The following is a 15,000-nucleotide window of genomic DNA, read 5'->3' as shown; positions in this document are numbered from 1 at the left end:
GGTTAATGCGCACATTCCCCTACCTCGCGGGGAATGTAGGAGAAACGTGCGTTTCTCACATCTCCCGGGTAATGTGCACATTTCCCGACCTTGCGGGAGATGTGAGAAATTGGTTAGTATTTCTCACATCTCCCGCACGGTCGGGAATTGTGCACATTAACCGGGAAATGCTTACAATTCCCAACCATGCAGTAAATCTAGGAAAGCGCAACCGTATGCAAAACTTCTGCGCAGCCGGGTGGTGGAAGAGGGCTTATGTGACGACTCAGAGGGCGTGCACCATAAGAGGCACCCACGGTAGTTGGGCTAACGTTACTGGCGCACATCTGTGAGAGATTTTTCGTCTTTTCGGCTGTCTTTCGGCTAGCTAACGTGTAGGGTTCCTTTGGAGGTTCCCACCTTCCTGTTGTTGCAATGTTCCTTTTGCGTTTGTTAACTTGATCACCAGTGTAGGCCTATCCTCCTAATACTACTTACACTGTGTGCAGCAGAGGCTATATTACTGTTCAAGGTAGACCACAGACTGTTATTAACTGTAGGGGAGGACCGGGACGAATGAAACACTTTTTGGTTTGATCAGATTTACACAGAAATCAATAAAGATGGAGATTACATTTTTTGATGACAAACAACTTGTACATGTCCTTTACTAACCTATTAGTTGTAAGTTTCGTTCTGTGGTGTAACAGTTCAATTCAAGATGGCCGAGAACAGAAGATGTGCATTGTTTCTCTTGTCCCTGCCGTGCGGGGCGAGTGAAACAGGAGTGGGACGAGTGAAAGTGAGATTGTTTTGCTTATTGTGTTGCGTAGCCTCGCGGCTTGTAGGCTAATTATCTTAACTTTCAACACATGTATAATAAGACCCAATTTAATGTTTCCATTAATGCAATTGATGCTATGTATTCGAAAACCATGGGCAAAATGTCAAGCGCCTCTCGTTCTAAGCGCACGAGCCCTCTCCCACCACCCGGCTGCGCAGAGGTTTTGCATACGGTTGGACTTTGCTAGATTTACCGCAAGGTCGGGAATTGTAAGCCTTTCCCGGTTAATGTGCACAATCCCTGACCTTGCGGGAAATGTGAGAAATACTAACCAATTTCTCACATCTCCCGCAAGGTCGGAGAATGTGCACATTACCCAGGAGATGTGAGAAACTAATGTTTCTCCTACATTCCCCGCGAGGTCGGGGAATGTGCGCATTGACCGGGAAAAGCTCACATTCCCCGTTTTCTCACATTCACCGTAACATATATATCTAATGTTATGTGTGTATATATATGTGTATATATCTAATGGTACCTTGGTTATTGTAACTGTGTGTGAGTGTGTGTGTGAGTGTGTGTGCATCTAATAGTACATTGGTTATTGTAAGTGTGTGTGTGTGTGTGTGTGTGTGTGTATCTAATGGAACCTTGGTTATTGTAACTGTGTGTGTGTATGTGTGTGTATCTAATGGAACCTTGGTTATTGTAACTGTGTGGGTGTGTGTGTGTGTGTATGAGAGAGAGAGAGAGTGTGTGTGTGTGTAACTAATGGAACCTTGGTTATTGTAACTGTGTGTGTGTGTGTGTGTGTGTGTGTGTGTGTGTGTGTGTGTGTGTGTGTGTGTGTGTGAGAGAGAGAGAGAGAGAGAGAGAGAGAGAGAGAGAGAGAGAGAGAGAGAGAGAGAGAGAGAGAGAGAGAGAGAGAGAGAGAGAGAGAGAGAGAGAGAGTGTGTGTGTGTGTGTGTCTCTAATGGAACCTTGGTTATTGTAACTGTGTGTGTGTCAGTGTGTGTGTGTGAGAGAGTGTGTGTGAGTGTGTGTGTGAGTGAGTGTTGTCATAGAATTTACATCTGGCCTCAAGACCTTTCTATTCCAAACACCTTAAACCTTTGTTCTCTCTCTCCTTTTGTAATTCACCACCTCCCTCAACCGTTCACATAGACAGGGTTTGGCCTCCAGGAGGTCCACACACCTAGAAATGTCTACTCCAGAATAACCATCCTTTGTCCCTTTGTCTCCAAGAAATTGCCGCCTTTTCTCATGTCACATGTCTGTATTCTCGGCCACGCCTGCCATTTCATATGACGTGCAAAAATGAGTTAGCCAATCACATCCTCAAAGCGCCGTACCTGTGTTTTGCTTGAATATAAGGCTGTGCATGACAAGCTTTGAATTCACTTCTTTGGATAAACCACTCTTGTTGCGTTGTCCAGGAAGTCCTTGCGCTCGTATTGTTTTCTCAATAAATCAGACTTAACCTTTTGAGCGAATCTTGGTAAATCCTTTTTGACTAGATCACTTTAAATCCATTACAATTGGCGACGCGGATGAAAGGGAGGACTGCCTGTGTTGCTTCGAGATTCCAGTGGATGAACTGGTCGGCAGACGTGTCGGGTTTTTTGGAAAATCAATTTTCTCTCGTGCCAGAGCGCACGCTGAGATTATTTCCTCAGTTCTTCCACTGGCTTCTTGAACTCACAGGTACGTTTGAACGAACCCTCTTATGGTTCTGAGTTGTATTTGCCTTGTTTTCGTTTCGGATTGTGTTGGTCAGGCGTGTTCTGAAAACAAAGCCCCACGGGGGGAGTTGGGTGTTTCCTACCGAAGGTAGGGCGCTCGTTGTTGTTGATGCTTCGTTTTTAGAACGATTACCAACTAGCTTAAGCCTCATTGTTGATGTTTCGTTTCAGAACGATTACCAACTAGCTTAAGCCCCATTGTTGATGTTTCGTGTTAGCACGATTGCCAACTAGCTTCGAAGTGATTGTTGATGTTTCGTTTTAGAACGCTTACCAACTAATGTAGCTACGGGAGTGATTGGTGCGTCCAATCCGCGTTTCTTGGAGAAACGTTTTCCCCTTTATCCCGGGTGGTTGGTGTAGCCTAAACAGGTTTTAGCTTCCAACCAAGAGGCTGGTGTTTCAGCCAGGCAGGCATGTTTTTTTGCTTTTTTTAACGTAGGCCTTTGTTCGTCCTTTGTGTTCCGTGTCCCTACACGGGGTTGTTCGTTTTGTTGTTTACTGGTTGAGCTTCGGTATTGTTTGTATTGTTTGTTAAGCGCGCCTATTATCCAGGTAAGTATTGTTTACATTTTCGACACTGTTTCGACTGCCATAGATCGTAACTGCTAGGTTTCCGGTAGCTGGTTGTCTGGGAGACAAAGGAAACAACAACAACAACTACTCCGCTCTCCCGGTGATCCCGCCCGAGCCAGAGGGACAACAAAGGACCAGTTGCTGGGTGAGTTACTTAGCGGTTCAATGTGTCTTTGTTTCTTTCGAAATTGTATTATTTTGTTCTATTTCCTGCGTATTTTGAGTTTTGAGCTTTTCATTGCTATTTTAGATTGTATTCTTGTGCATTATGGGGCCCGCTACTAGCTCACCGCTTGATATCGTCAATTTGTCTGGCCCAGCCAAGATTGTTGCGCAAAGGTTTTGGGATGATGCTTGTGTGCAGTGTTTGCTCTGGGCGAGATATTCAGATTTTCCCCTGTCCGGTACACTCTCGATTCTCGAGTTGGCGACTGTCAGAGCTCAGTTACAGGCGTTTGAGATGACTAGATTAGGAAGGGAGCCTGGAAATTCGATAGATTGGAATTCTTCAGGAAGTGGGAAATAGTCGCACAAGTGTTTTTTCAAGTCAGAAAGAAGCGTAGCTGAGGAAGTTAATCAGAGAGATGAATATTCAAAGTCCCTTCCCCCTCCTAGTCATTCCGTTTTGAACTCTATCACGCCGACTCGGCACTCAGAGCTCACACATCCTTCCCAAACTATGACTGTTTCACCCGCTGTTGTAGCTGCCGCCCCGTCTCCCAACTCTGTTTTTCCGCTGCTCCCAACCAACAACGACCACAGGGCCGTCACATGAACAAGAATCGTAAAGGTAGAAACAGAACGGACTACAGGATAAAAAAGAGCGAGAGAAACGAAAACGGAGACAAAACTGACGCGTGTTTTCATTGTGGTAAAACTGGCCACTGGATTAGAAATTGTCACAGTTACCGCAGGCAAAATGAGAGGGAGAATTCTGCAACCTGGGATTCGGCGCCACCTGCTGGGTTTCACTTGAACAACCCACAAGGTAGATTTTAACTAGCCAATATAGACCCATTTTTTTTAAAGGTCAATAAACAGGACAAGACAAGATGTAGCTGAGGACGTAAGGTTTGTGCATGATGGTGGGAGGATAAATAATGTTTGTCAGTGTCTTAATCTGCATGCAGCATCTCCTAACCCAATTATATATTTTTAATGTTTTTGTTAAATATCTCATGTTTATAGTTTGAGGCACATTCATCGGGGCTGAGTGTTTTTCTGAGTGTTTTACAGACAACTGTCGTTCCGGGAGTGATGGGTGAATGCCGAACCAGGAGACGGGCACAGGACCGGAGGTGGAGATGGGGGTTACCGGCCTGTTTCCCTACAGATGGGCGACCTGTGGTTCGTGGGATGCAAGGCCAACGCCATGTCACCGACTCACCGTGAACGACAGATAAGTATGACATAGGGAAGAGACCATTTTGTCCGAAGCGTGCCCAATACTCTGTCCTCAAATGCAGAAGAGGGAAGTTTTAGATATACAATATTTAATAATTAGCTGTACAAATAAAGCTTTTGATTAATTGATAATTAATGTTTTGTTAATTGTAAATGAAGCGAGTTCATTTTAGTGTTATTTTATTTGAGTGATGCATTTTTTTCCCCCCCCATCTCTGTTTTATCCTGACTTCAGGGAATTTGTTTTCACCCTTAGGGGGTGTTGTTTTGTTGAGATGAGAATCTTTTTATTTTTATTTCATAAAATCGCAAGAGAAATTCTAAGAGCAAAATCCAATTGCCTTGATCATGACTGGGGACTGGGCGTGTTAAAGTAATTCTTACACTGCCCCTGATGTCACTGTAGGCTACTGCAGAGCCTAGATCCCTGCTACTGTCCGATTCGGTAAATGGACAAAAGCTAGATTCCCCACTGACAAACTACGTAGACTGACGAGCCAGACTGGCTCTAATGACACTTGAACAGACACCCTGTTTAAGTTTTCCTGACTGAATAACACAATTTTTCCCCAAAGCAGGATCATCTCCTACCAGGAAGAGGGGATGATAGAATGTGGCTTACACTTAACAATGTTTCTGAGTATCTTCAACAGACTACTGATAACCGTTCCTGACCAAAGAGGGGGTTCCTGACCGAAGAGGGGAACAGGGAGACCAGACCAGACCAGAGGACTCAAAGAGGGAAACAGGGAGACCAGACCAGAGGACTCTCCTTTTGCTCTTCTGTTTTGTCTCTGTTGTCTCTCTCATCTGTGGATTCACAGGTCTCTCCTCCCATGTCTCTCAAAGACATTGCCGGCCTGCTCCCCGTATGAAGTCCCCACTAAGGAAAGGTGACCATTCCGGACGCCAGAGAGGGCTTCTTCTTATCATCTCCAACCAGGCCGTTGGGTCCTGATCCGCGAGAGTAGCTGCCAGAGTAGCTGAGAGAACTTCGTGGGTCCATGAGAGCCGTTGCGTCCCAAACCAAGGAGCAGATGAGCAGCCTGAGAACAGGCCAGAAAACATGGAAGAGAAGAGATGTAGCGGGGTGAACCTACCCGTCAAAGAGATGTAGCGGGGTGAACCTACCCGTCAAAGATGGAACAATCAGGACCAGGACATTCTGGCCTGTGTGGAATAGCTGTCAAAAGTAGCTGAGAGGACGGTCCATGCAGCCGAACCAGAGATCTCAAGGGCAAAGCAGTGGGCCGCCACACTGTCCTCTCCTCTGATGAGCAATCGGAGAGTGACCTTGCCGGTCACCGCCACACTGTCCTCTCCTCTGATGAGCAATCGGAGAGTGACCTTGCCGGTCACCGCCACACTGTCCTCTCCTCTGATGAGCAATCGGAGAATGACCTTGCCGGTCACCTCCTTCTCGTGGTCGTAATGACAACGTGAACAAGCTCAACAGCAATGACTGCACCACATAAACACGCACACTGGAACCTACATTGGACATTCAGAGACGCAAACATGGAAGCTACGATCCAGAAGAGGAAACTGTTCACAACAGGAGTGAATGAACTTATCTTGAAAAAATATCATATTTGTTTAGAAGAGTTACAATGGTTAAAACATGAGTTGATAAATGAGTTTGAAGAGTTATTTCTTTGGGTTTTTCCTCTAAATTGACCAAGAGGTTTTTTGCCCGTTTTACACTGGTAACCATGTCATCTTTTTACATTGTTTCTGTCAAACTTTAAATCAAGGTTTTTTGGTGAATGGTTGTCCACTTTTAGACTAGTAATCATGTCATCTTTTTTTACCTTGTTTCCTGTCAAAGTCCTGAAACAAGGGAGTTTTGGTGCGTGATTTGTATGTGGAAAGAAAATAATCTAATTTTTGTTAAATATTTCACAATAAAGTTCCTTTTTACTCTGCGCCACCTAGTGGACAAGAAAAGATTATTTCCTTTCCACATGTATAGCATAGCTGAATGTTTACACTTTGTGTTTGGATTTTATATTTGATTTTTATGTGCCTGGTCAGCCACAAGGAGGTCCACACACCTAGAAATGTCTACTCCAGAATAAACATCCTTTGTCTCCAAGAATTTGCTTGAATATAAGGCTGTGCATGACAAGCTTTGAATTCACTTCTTTGGATGAACCACTCTTGTTGCGTTGTCCAGGAAGTCCTTGCGCTCGTATTGTTTTCTCAATAAACCAGACTTAACCTTTTGAGGGAATCTTGGTAAATCCTTTTTGACTAGATCACTTTAAATCCATTACAGTGTGTGTGTGTGAGTGTGTGTGTGTGTGTGTGAGTGTGTGTAAGTGTGTGTGTGTGTGTGTGTGTGTTGTGTGTGTGTGTGAGTGTGTTGTGTGTGTGTGTGTGTGAGTGAGTGAGTGTGTGTGTGAGTGAGTGAGTGAGTGAGTGAGTGAGTGAGTGAGTGAGTGTGTGTGTGTGAGTGTGTGTGAGTGTGTGTGTGTGTGTGTGTATAATGGAACCTTGCTCATGCAGCTCCTTGACCGCCATCAGCCTCTGGACCACCTGAGGGAGGGAGGTTGCCATGGCGTCCCACTTCTGGACCGTGTCATAAAGCTGAGATACCTGCAGGCCGAGGCACGCACACACGCACGCACGCACACACACACACACAAACACAGACAGTCAGACAGTCAGACAAGACAGCCAGACAGAAAACTGTGTCAACCACCACGGCTACCAGCTACATCTAACTACCTTAGTATGCTAATTACAGTATGTTACTAGCTAGCCATGCTACTATGGAATCACACAGTCAGTGAAGTGAGTGGACTACATGTTACTGCTATCACATGCTTTGAGATGGTTTTTTCTGGCTTGTTTTTGTGTAAAATGTACAAACATAATAAGGCCTGATGGAGCATTCATCAAGCTGTCAGGTCACAGACCTTATTCTGGGTATCTGCATCCTCGATGGCTGCCTTGTGCTTGGCGATCTCATTCATCTTCCCCAGAACACTCTACAATGCAAAACAACACGTCACGCTCTGTCACCACAACACCAACCATCAGTAATGAAATACCCTCCTACTTTCACCAACAGGAGGAAAGCAGCAGAATCGGTGGCGTGTTTGCTCGTTTGTTTGTTAGCAGTATTACGCAAAACCTACTAGACAAATGTTGGTGAAACTCGGTGGAGGGGTTAGGGTTATGGTCCAACTTAGAACCCGTTACATTTTGGAGCGGATCCGAATCACTGGACGTTTCCACGAATGGGAACAAAACTTGAGGCATCTGCCTGCAGGCCTCCCTTCTCAAGACACAGTGTTGCTACACCACTCTCAGGACACACCATCGCCACGCCCACACCACTCTCAGGACACACCATCGCCACGCCCACACCACTCTCAGAACACACCATCGCCACGCCCACACCACTCTCAGGACAATGAGGCCACGCCCACACCACTCTCATGACACACCATCGCCACGCCCACACCACTCTCAGGACAATGAGGCCACGCCCACACCACTCTCAGGACAATGAGGCCACGCCCACACCACTCTCAGGACAATGATGCCACGCCCACACCACTCTCAGGACAATGAGGCCACGCCCACACCACTCTCAGAACACACCATCGCCACGCCCACACCACTCTCAGGACAATGAGGCCACGCCCACACCACTCTCAGGACAATGAGGCCACGCCCACACCACTCTCAGGACAATGAGGCCACGCCCACACCACTCTCAGGACAATGAGGCCACGCCCACACCACTCTCAGAACACACCATCGCCACGCCCACACCACTCTCAGGCAAAAACTACCGGAGCGATTTTCTCGAAACTCGGTGGAGGGGTGTAGAACGGGCCAAACTAGAACCCATAACATTGTAACATTGGGATATATGAAGGAAAATTAACATTTGTTCCACTTCAAATACACCTATTTTACTAGGATTACCATATATGATGGCTCTTTAGAATGAGGAGTCAAATTGATTTGCTGTTTTCGCAAATAATATCTTATCCTTCTATACTGTACATGTAAAACAAAATATCGGATTTATGACAAACAAATCAGATAAACAGTGATTGTATTAGGAAAATTTTCATTTTCTTAGCCTGGATTCTATGGTATTACATATAAATCGTCATCGTTGTCGTCTTCTTCTTTCAACGGCGGCTTGGATCCAAGTCGTTGCGCAACCTACCGCCATCTATCGGAGCAGTTCGCTCCTACACTGTCCTGAGCCTGGCGGTGGTGTGTTCTGAGAGTGGTGTGGGCGTGGCGGTGGTGTGTTCTGAGAGTGGTGTGGGCGTGGCGGTGGTGTGTTCTGAGAGTGGTGTGGGCGTGGTCTCATTGTCCTGAGAGTGGTGTGGGCGTGGTCTCATTGTCCTGAGAGTGGTGTGGGCGTGGTCTCATTGTCCTGAGAGTGGTGTGGGCGTGGTCTCATTGTCCTGAGAGTGGTGTGGGCGTGGTCTCATTGTCCTGAGAGTGGTGTGGGCGTGGCGGTGGTGTGTTCTGAGTGGTGTGGGCGTGGCGGTGGTGCGTTCTGAGAGTGGTGTGGGCGTGGCGGTGGTGCGTTCTGAGAGTGGTGTGGGCGTGGCGGTGGTGTGTGAGAGTGGTGTGGGCGTGGCGGTCGTGTGTTCTGAGAGTGGTGTGGTCGTGGCGGTGGTGTGTTCTGAGAGTGGTGTGGGCGTGGCGGTGGGGTGTGAGAGTGGTGTGGGCGTGGCGGTGGTGTGTGAGAGTGGTGTGGGCGTGGCGGTGGTGTGTGAGAGTGGTGTGGGCGTGGCGGTGGGCGTGGCGGTGGTGTGTTCTGAGAGTGGTGTGGTCGTGGCGGTGGTGTGTTCTGAGAGTGGTGTGGTCGTGGCGGTGGTGTGTTCTGAGAGTGGTGTGGTCGTGGCGGTGGTGTGTTCTGAGAGTGGTGTGGGCGTGGCGGTAGTGTGTTCTGAGAGTGGTGTGGGCGGCGTGGTGGTGGTGTGTTCTGAGAGTGGTGTGGGCGTGGCGGTGGTGTGTTCTGAGAGTGGTGTGGGCGTGGCGGTGGTGTGTTCTGAGAGTGGTGTGGGCGGCGTGGCGGTGGTGTGTTCTGAGAGTGGTGTGGGCGTGACGGTGGTGTGTTCTGAGAGTGGTGTGGGCGTGGCGGTGGTGTGTGAGAGTGGTGTGGGCGTGGCGGTGGTGTGTTCTGAGAGTGGTGTGGGCGTGGCGGTGGTGTGTTCTGAGAGTGGTGTGGGCGTGGCGGTGGGCGTGGCGGTGGTGTGTTCTGAGTGGTGTGGGCGTGGCGGTGGGCGTGGCGGTGGTGTGTTCTGAGAGTGGTGTGGGCGTGGCGGTGGGCGTGGCGGTGGTGTGTTCTGAGAGTGGTGTGGGCGTGGCGGTGGGCGTGGCGGTGGTGTGTTCTGAGTGGTGCGGGCGTGGCGGAGGGTGGCGGTGGGCGTGGCGGTGGTGTGTTCTGAGAGTGGTGTGGGCGTGGCGGTGGTGTGTTCTGAGTGGTGTGGGCGTGGCGGTGGGCGTGGCGGTGGTGTGTTCTGAGTGGTGTGGGCGTGGCGGTGGGCGTGGCGGTGGTGTGTTCTGAGTGGTATGGGCGTGGCGGTGGGCGTGGCGGTGGTGTGTTCTGAGTGGTGTGGGCGTGGCGGTGGGCGTGGCGGTGGTGTGTTCTGAGTGGTATGGGCGTGGCGGTGGGCGTGGCGGTGGTGTGTTCTGAGTGGTGTGGGTGTGGCGGTGGGCGTGGCGGTGGTGTGTCCTGAGAGAGGTGTAGCAACACACTGTCTTGAGAAGGTAGGCCTGCAGACAGACACTCTTGCAAAACTTGGAACGAAGCCAGCCCCCTGTGTGGGGGCGCTAGAGACACTGGGTTTGGACTGGGATTTCTCCCCCCCACCACCGCCCACCCCACTGGGTTTGGACTGGGATGCCCCCCCCCCCACCACCGCCCACCCCACTGGGTTTGGACTGGGATTTCTCCCCCCCACCACCGCCCACCCCATTGGGTTTGGACTGGGATGCCCCCCCCCCCCCCCCCACCCCACATGGGATGTGCCACAGAGCCGCCCATTTCCGAAAGATTTGGAGATGGTATACGGTGGTACGGGGTGTCCACCAGGGTGGGGATGGTGTACGGTGGTACGGGGTGGTATACGGTGGTACGGGGTGTCCACCAGGGTGGGGATGGTATACGGTGGTACGGGGTGTCCACCAGGGTGGGGATGGTGTACGGTGGTACGGGGTGGTATACGGTGGTACGGGGTGTCCACCAGGGTGGGGATGGTGTACGGTGGTACGGGGTGGTATACGGTGGTACGGGGTGTCCACCAGGGTGGGGATGGTGTACGGTGGTACGGGGTGGTATACGGTGGTACGGGGTGTCCACCAGGGTGGGGATGGTGTACGGTGGTACGGGGTGGTATACGGTGGTACGGGGTGTCCACCAGGGTGGGGATGGTGTACGGTGGTACGGGGTGGTATACGGTGGTACGGGGTGTCCACCAGGGTGGGGATGGTGTACGGTGGTACGGGGTGGTATACGGTGGTACGGGGTGTCCACCAGGGTGGGGATTGCGGAAACCAGAGTCATTTTTCCGCGGTGTAAAGGCGGCTTTAGACTGCCATAAAGCTCTTGACCCAACGAATGCACCCTCATGCTGACATCACTGCAATGCTTGGCATGAAAAGTCAGATGTAATCTTCCCAGTGTGATGTATGCCCCCCGCCTGCCCCCCACACACGCTCGCATGCAAGCACACGCACAATTAATGCTGATGATCATTCAATGATGATTCCACAGCTTTCTTCTATGACATCATAGAACAATCAAAGCCATAACAAAGACAGCAAACTCAATTCTAAAGATCCATCACACATTCCGTCTCCTCCTGGAGTTCATTCACCATTCATTTCCTGTGAACGTTTCAGACTTTCCTGATGGCTTTTCCGCATTTAAAGCTTCTCATTGGAGTTGCTCTCTTGGTGGCTGCGACCAAGATCAATCCTTCGGGCATCAAGGCCTTCAGAGACACCCTGATGTCTCTCACTGTGCCTGACCAGTGGGCTGCCTCTCCGCCCACTAGAACGGACCACGTCTTCATCACCCACGACTGCCACTTACTGGACTATGACGACGCCCGCTTCGCTGGTCTTCAAACGGGGACAGAGACGCCCGACGCCCAGCAGATGGAGACCAGCATATTCTGGGTCTGGGACCTGATAGCTAAGACCTTTGCGACAAAGAACACCAACGCCCACCAGAAGACGAGAGTAGCCCTGGTCATCCCCATGATCGAAACACCGACAAGGGTCAGCGCTTTGGACAGCGGTGCACAGAAGGAGACCGGCGGGTTCTGGGACTTCTCAGCTAAGACCTCGGCTAAAATAGTCCTTGCTGTGGGAGTTACGTTCCTAGGAGCAGCAATGTTCTGCCTTCTGCGAGGAATTCATTAGGGGCAGTCCTCCAGGCAAACTGGGGCAGCATGGAGGGGACTGAGGAGGTGCAGACTGGCCAATAGGAGGAGACTGACAGAAACCTCTGATATTTTCTTTTTTGTTTGTTGTTATAGTTTAATAAAAGTGTCAAAATGTATAGGGTATCTGTTTTTGAGGCTTTGTTGTAGGTGTATTCAGATCTTCTGGTGTGTGAGTGAGGTGTATTCAGATCTTCTGGTGTGTGAGTGAGGTGTATTCAGATCTTCTGGTGTGTGAGTGAGGTGTATTCAGATCTTCTGGTGTGTGAGTGAGGTGTATTCAGATCCTCTGGTGTGTGAGTGAGGTTTATTCAGATCCTCTTGTGTGTGAGTGAGGTGTGTATGTGCGCTGGTCTGGTCCTACCTGAAGTCTGGCCTCCACCTGGTCCAGAGTGGCTGAGTCCAGAGCACTGACCCTCGCCTGCAGCAGCTCCATGGTGTCCTGAGAGAGAGAGAGAGAGAGAGAGAGAGAGAGGAGAGAGAGAGGAGAGAGGGAGAGAGAGAGAGGAGAGAGACAGCGAGGAGAGAGAGAGAGAGGAGAGAGAGAGAGGGAGACAGCGAGGAGAGAGAGAGAGGAGAGAGAGAGAGAGAGAGGAGAGAGAGAGAGAGAGGAGAGAGGGAGAGAGAGGAGAGAGAGAGAGAGAGAGGAGAAAGAGAGAGGAGAAAGAGAGAGAGGGAGACAGCGAGAAGAGAGAGGGAGAGTTGAGAGGGAGAGAGAGAGGAGAGAGAGAGAGAGGAGAGAGAGGAGAGAGAGAGAGAGAGAGGGCGAGAGGAGAGAGAGAGAGAGGAGAGAGAGAGAGAGGGAAACAGAGAGAGAGAGAGGGAGAGGGAGAGCAAGGGGGGGGAGGGGCAACACACACAAACACACGCAATGATGGTTAGCTACTAAACAAAGTGAGAGATAAACAGCGGGAAAAAGTTTATAGCCAACTAAACGAATAATTTACAAACTAGTTATCTAACTAACTAACTAACTAACTAACTAACTAACTAACTAGCTGACCAACCCACTAACTAACTAGCTCGCCAACCAACTACAGAACTGAATAACTAACTAACTAACTAACTAACTAGTTGACTAATTAGTCTAACTGGCTAGCTAACTAACTCACCATCAGACTGCCTCCTTGTACTCCAGCGCTGAGAGGACCCTGCAGGTCAAACGCACAGTTAACACCTGGACACAGGCTGGAGAGTCAATGTCAGTGTGTGTGTGTGTGTGTGTGTGTGTTTGTCTGTGTGTGTGTGTGTGTGTGTGTGTGTGTGTGTGTGTGTGTGTTTGTCTGTGTGTGTGTGTGTGTGTGTGTGTGTGTGTGTGTGTGTGTGTGTGTGTGTGTGTGTGTGTGTGCTGGAGAGTACCTGTTTATCTGATCCTGAGCCAACAGCAGTCTCCAGCTCTGCTAGGCGCTTCTCCAACTCTGCCATCTGGGGAGGACAGGTGGGTTGAGGAGGAGACTAAACACTCCTGGTTGCCATGGTGGGAACCAGGGACCCAGCCGACCCAGAGCCAGGGGGTCCATGAGATAATTTGCTATACATTATAAAACGACGCCGTGTCATATAAAAAGTGCATATCTACAGATGGGTACCATTAGTGCCGAGCTGTGCGATAAAACAAGTGTATGCTGCGTTCATTCATGGTCGGGGGCGGGGTGTCGGATGTGGGGGAACGCGTCATCGCTGACCTACCCGCGTTCCAGCAGCGCGTCATCGCTGACCTACCCGCGTTCCAGCAGCAGAGTCGGAAAAAAAGGGATGCTCGCGCTAACGTATTAGCTAGCTCCATTAGAAGCACAGGGCTGACGGCCAGGACGCCAACGCAGACAGAGGAACAGGCCGGCCCCCCTCCCTCCCCCTACCTTGGCGGACTCGGTGAACTTCTCCTGCTCCGGCCGGCTGTGCAGCTCGTACAGAACCACGCCGTCCGGACCCTTGACCGCCGAGGCCTTCCCCTCCGCCGGCCCGCCAGCCCGACTGCCCCGCGCCGCCTCCAGCTGGGTCAGCAGACGCCTGGCGTCCACACACAGGGACACAGAGAGAGACACACACACACACACACGAGGACACAGAGACACACACGAGGACACAGAGAGACAGACACACACGAGGACACAGACACACACACACGAGGACACAGACAGACACGCACACGAGGACACAGACAGAGACACAGACACACACACACGAGGACACAGACAGAGACACAGACACACACACACGAGGACACAGAGAGACAGACACACACGAGGACACAGACACACACACACGAGGACACAGACAGAGACACAGACACACACACACGAGGACACAGACAGAGACACAGACACACACACACGAGGATACAGACACACACGAGGACACAGACACACACGAGGACACAGACAGAGACACAGGCAAGACAGACGGACAGACACACAGTGAGGTTGGCTTCTGCATGGCAAACAGATTTCTTCTTCTTCTTCTAAAACGCGTATTTACGTCGTGTCTTGTCATCATCGATCATATGTGACCGCCACTAGAGGTTTGGTCCTGATGTCTTAGTCCAGAATGTGCTAGAGGTTTGGTCCTGATGTCTTAGTCCAGAATGTGCTAGAGGTTTGGTCCTGATGTCTTAGTCCTCAGAATGTGCTAGAGGTTTGGTCCTGATGTCTTCGTCCTCAGAATGTGCTAGAGGTTTGGTCCTGATGTCTTAGTCCAGAATGTGCTAGAGGTTTGGTCCTGATGTCTTAGTCCAGAATGTGCTAGAGGTTTGGTCCTGATGTCTTCGTCCTCAGAATGTGCTAGAGGTTTGGTCCTGATGTCTTCATCCTCAGAATGTGCTAGAGGTTTGGTCCTGATGTCTTCGTCCTCAGAATGTGCTAGAGGTTTGGTCCTGATGTCTTCGTCCTCAGAATGTGCTAGAGGGCAAAATACCGCTACAATTTGTTGTTTTCCTGTTTTCCTTTTTTTCATATTATGAAAATTGAAGTTGCAAGGAACCGACTCAATATGACAAACAACAGTTTTAAGATCAATAAATGTATCATATTTTGTCGTCTAAATCCCTGTCCTGTGAGAAGTGTGAACAACTCTGAATCGTTGA

At 49.9% G+C, this 15,000-nt stretch overlaps 1 protein-coding gene across 1 annotated transcript in view; it reads right to left on the bottom strand.

Annotated features, from left to right (window-relative positions):
* Positions 1-15,000, bottom strand: part of dctn2 (dynactin 2 (p50)) — a 27,188-nt gene that overhangs the window by 4,275 nt on the left and 7,913 nt on the right. The window contains exons 7-12 of the mRNA XM_084462695.1: positions 13,778-13,928; positions 13,278-13,343; positions 13,031-13,069; positions 12,283-12,360; positions 7,407-7,478; positions 6,981-7,083 (exon numbers count right to left, since the gene is read on the bottom strand). Of these exons, the coding sequence (XP_084318821.1) occupies positions 6,981-7,083; positions 7,407-7,478; positions 12,283-12,360; positions 13,031-13,069; positions 13,278-13,343; positions 13,778-13,928 (509 nt within the window). The remainder of the gene's footprint in view (positions 1-6,980; positions 7,084-7,406; positions 7,479-12,282; positions 12,361-13,030; positions 13,070-13,277; positions 13,344-13,777; positions 13,929-15,000) is intronic.

Source organism: Borostomias antarcticus (assembly GCF_949987555.1).
Source record: "Borostomias antarcticus genome assembly, contig: scaffold_69, whole genome shotgun sequence".
Lineage (NCBI taxonomy): Eukaryota > Metazoa > Chordata > Actinopteri > Stomiiformes > Stomiidae > Borostomias > Borostomias antarcticus.
Note: the sequence above shows the minus strand (reverse complement) of the source record. Positions and strands in the feature narration are given on the sequence as shown.